The sequence below is a fragment of the Populus nigra genome, chromosome 1 (assembly GCF_951802175.1).
Source record: "Populus nigra chromosome 1, ddPopNigr1.1, whole genome shotgun sequence".
NCBI lineage: Eukaryota > Viridiplantae > Streptophyta > Magnoliopsida > Malpighiales > Salicaceae > Populus > Populus nigra.
Genome location: NC_084852.1, coordinates 1,395,484 through 1,397,645, shown reverse-complemented (window position 1 = coordinate 1,397,645; position 2,162 = coordinate 1,395,484). Strand labels below are relative to the sequence as shown.

Genomic DNA, 2,162 nt, shown 5'->3' with positions numbered 1-2,162 from the left:
GGATAGATGGATTTGCTTACTCATTGCTGTATTATTCTCAAAGCAGTTGCATTTCTCTGCACATTCTCCTTATAATCTTTTGCATCTTCTTCAGACCAGGAAGTAGAAGATCCTTCCTGGGGTGGTTCTGCTTTGCCCTTCATCAACTAATGTCCATAAGTCTTGTGAAATAAAGATAGTCTCCATTTGAGAACTCCAGTATTCGTAATGATCTCCATCGAAGATAGGAATCTGCGTAGTTGTATAGGAGAAGGTAGAAATGCTAGATGAAGAAGCTATAGAAGAAACCAAATGCCTCTAATACCAAATCTATTGGAAATAAAAGCGAAAACAAAGGAGGATTTGAGAGGATAAATGGTAAAGCTGCAGCTCAATACCAGAAGCAATCTTAGTTATATTTTCTTGTTGTTCTTGTTGAAGTTTGGTACCTAAGCTAGAACAGGATTACTTAGCAGTAATCTACTACATGATTATCTAGTTGTTAGCTGAGATTACTATCTAGATTAGGATATGTTTTTTGAATTCTTTTGTTAAGTTTATCTAGGATTAAACTAACTTGTAAACATCTCCTTAAAATAAAGGAGAAGTTGGCTGGTATGTTTCTAGAGTTTGTTTTTCTTTGTAATTCTGTTTTCTTTTCCTATAAATAAAAGGGCATGGGATGGCAGTAACCAACAACTCAATTCTGCTCTTTGTTCTTTATACTTAAATACTAAGCTCTGTGTTCTTTCTGTTTTGTTCTTTCCATCATGGACTTAGTTCTTTGTTCTTTTCTCTTTTATCAGCAAACATAAGGTTGTTCTTTATATTACTACAATTGGTATCAGAGCATCCTTAGGATCTTTGAAGGCTTTTTTATGAGTGAGAAACACGAGAGTACGGTGAGGATAAATCAAAGTCTTTACTTTGAGGGTTGGTGAGTGAAAAACACGAGAGAATAAAGTGAGTTTTTTTTTTAATGGATTCTGCAAACTTTTTACCAAAAACACCATTGTTCTCAAAATGGAAACCTATCTCAAAGCTCTTGATTTATGGGAGATAGTGGAAAGTGATAAGCAACCTACTCCTTTAGGTAACAATCCCACAATTGCACAGATGAAGTTCTTTAATGAAGAAAAGGCAAAGAGATTCAAAGCTCTTTCTTGTCTTCATAGTGCTATAAGTGAAGACATCTTCACAAGGATCATGGCATACAAATCTGCCAAGGAAACATGGGATAAATTAAAAGCAGAGTTCCATGGTGATGAGAAGTCAAGAAGGATGCAGATTCTGAATCTGAGAAGACAATTTGAAGGTCTGAAGATGAAAGAAAATGAGAGCATCAAAGATTTCTCTTCTCAAATTTCAAAACTTGTGAATCAAGTAAGACTTTTGGGAGAAGATTTTCCAGACTCTAGAATTGTAGAGAAAGTCCTGGTGAGTCTGCCAGAAAAGTTTGAACATAAAATCTGTTCTTTAGAAGATTCTAAAGATTTTTCTGAAATGAGCTTGCAAGAACTGGTAAATGCATTGCAAGCTGTGGAGCAAAGGCAAGCATATAGACAAGAAGGATCAAGTGAAGGAGCTCTTGTAGCAGTTTACAAGGATAAAAGTCGGGCTAAGAACATTTTCAGAAATAATCAAGAAGGAAAAAGAGCAAAAGGGAGAAGCTGGAAATCTGCTAACTGGCAACAGAACATCAATAACAGCTTCATGAGGGGGAAAGAGAAGAAAGAGCATTTTCCTGCTTACAAATACTGTCAGAAAACTAATCATCTTGAAGCCTGGTGTTGGCTCAAGAATGCTCAATGCCGAAACTGCAAGCAATTTGGGCACATCCAAAGATTTTGCAAAAATAAAACAAAAGCTGAACAACAAGCTCAAGTAGCCGATTGTTCAGAAGTCAAAGAAGATCTTTTATTCATGGTCACAATTCAGGACATGTGTAATTCAGCAGAGCTAAAGGACTCATCATAGCTCATTGATAGCGGCTGCACTAACCATATGACAACAGACTTAAGCTTATTCAAAGACTTGGATAAAAGCTACCTATCTAAAGTCAGAATTGGCAATTGAGACTTTGTGAAGGTTGAAGGAAAAGGAGCAATTGCAGTAGAAACATTGTCAGGTATAAAAATTCTTAAAAATTGTCGCACGTCAAAATCCGTGCGGCGTCCGCTGGC

The 2,162-nt window shown here is 36.4% G+C and overlaps 1 protein-coding gene across 1 annotated transcript; it reads left to right on the top strand.

Annotated features, from left to right (window-relative positions):
• Window positions 1-1,002: 1,002 nt before the first annotated feature.
• Window positions 1,003-1,956, top strand: LOC133670787 (uncharacterized). The gene is made up of 2 exons (XM_062091399.1): window positions 1,003-1,294; window positions 1,391-1,956. The coding sequence occupies exons 1-2, from the start codon at window positions 1,003-1,005 to the stop codon at window positions 1,954-1,956; spliced, it is 858 nt and encodes a 285-aa protein (XP_061947383.1).
• Window positions 1,957-2,162: the final 206 nt, after the last annotated feature.

Coding starts and splice junctions, on each gene's coding strand:
- LOC133670787 (XM_062091399.1), top strand. CDS start 1,003: ATGGAAACCTATCTCAAAGCTCTTGATTTATGGGAGATAGTGGAAAGT. Junction 1,295..1,390: donor TCTGAGAAGACAATTTGAAG/GTCTGAAGATGA, acceptor AAGATTTTCCAG/ACTCTAGAATTGTAGAGAAA.